General features: G+C 49.7%; 1 protein-coding gene across 1 annotated transcript in view; it reads left to right on the top strand.

Moving 5' to 3' along the window:
- Positions 1-229: 229 nt before the first annotated feature.
- Positions 230-1,297, top strand: part of CPAMD8 (C3 and PZP like alpha-2-macroglobulin domain containing 8) — a 131,169-nt gene continuing 130,101 nt past the window's right edge. Inside the window, exons 1-2 of the mRNA XM_044685330.1 lie at positions 230-340; positions 465-505. Of these exons, the coding sequence (XP_044541265.1) occupies positions 230-340; positions 465-505 (152 nt within the window). The remainder of the gene's footprint in view (positions 341-464; positions 506-1,297) is intronic.

Here is a 1,297-nt window from a genome sequence, read left to right as displayed (position 1 = left end):
GAGCAGTTTGCCCCAGTCAGGGAATGTACATTAATGGTCGGGTTGCCTACGAATGTAGTAGAAGAGGCAGTTTGGAGTGCTGGAAAAAGCACAGCACCTGGAGTCAGAATGTCTGGGTCCGAGTCTCTGCTCCCATACTTACTCCCCGCTAGCGTGTGGCCTTGGGCAAGTTTACTTAACCTCTGCGAGCCTCAGTCTGTAAAATGAGGGGCTTGGACTAGACGACTAGATGGAGCCTTCCAGCGCTAAACGCTTTGATCCCCTGTCCAGGTCTGGATTCAGCGTCCTAAGGTTCCCACCAGCTCAGACATTCCATGTCCTTGTCCAGCCTTTCCTTTGGGTGAGGAATTTAAAGGTACCCCGAGGGGAGGGGAAAACTTGCCCTGTAGCCAAAGTTATCGCATGGCCACCTCATGGCGCCCCGTCCCTTTGAGAAATCATTTTGCTGTGAGTTTTCCTTCCAGCGCTCTGTAGCCCCAGCGTTGCTTTATGAGTCCTTCGCCCAGTGAGTGGCTGCATTAACTAGCTGCCACGGAGGGCTCTCAGTTACTCCCCTTAGTAGGAAATATTTCACATCCTGCCAAGTTATGCTAAAACCTGACAGGGCTGTTAGTCACAGGGACTTGAACGGGAGCTGTCAAGTCACTAGTCAAACTGTCCAAACCAAACATAGAAGTTCAAACAGAGCGTTATTAGCCTGCTTCATTTGAGCAGTTCATGTTTACTAATTTCCAGAAAGCACGGAAACAATGTAAAGACAAATATTCAATGCCCCGCTCCGGGCAGGGGGACACTTGGAGAGTACAAGCCTCTTTTTGAAGTCAGAGCTGAGGAGAAGCAGTGAGTAAAGTGAAAAGGATGCAGGCCTGGGGGTGGGGAAGGCTCCCATCATGTGATGGAAGGTCCAGTCCCAGCCCTGCCTCTCACAAGCTCCAAGTTGTTGAGCCCAGAATGGAGTCTCCTTGGACTTCAGATTCCCCATGTAGAAAGAGGAGATCAGGATATCAGCTCTGCCTTCAAAGAGGGCACCTCTTCAGGGATCATCCAATCCAGCGGGCTCAGGGGGAGGAAGGAGCTTGGGGCACATAGCTTGTGGGTTGCATGGAGGGATAACACTCTCAAATGCAGCTTGAACTGGACTAAACATGTCATTAAGAAATATTGAATAAAATTAATTTAAGAAAAGAAATAGTGGCAGAGCTGGAGCAGCCCCTAATTTCTAATTCAGTATCTCCTCCATGAGGCTACTATGCTGCTCTTTTTCAGCCCTTTTTCAGCATCTCTCTCTCCCCCCCCC

The sequence above is a fragment of the Gracilinanus agilis genome, chromosome 1, assembly GCF_016433145.1.
Source record: "Gracilinanus agilis isolate LMUSP501 chromosome 1, AgileGrace, whole genome shotgun sequence".
Taxonomy (NCBI): Eukaryota; Metazoa; Chordata; class Mammalia; order Didelphimorphia; family Didelphidae; genus Gracilinanus; species Gracilinanus agilis.
Note: the sequence above shows the minus strand (reverse complement) of the source record. Positions and strands in the feature narration are given on the sequence as shown.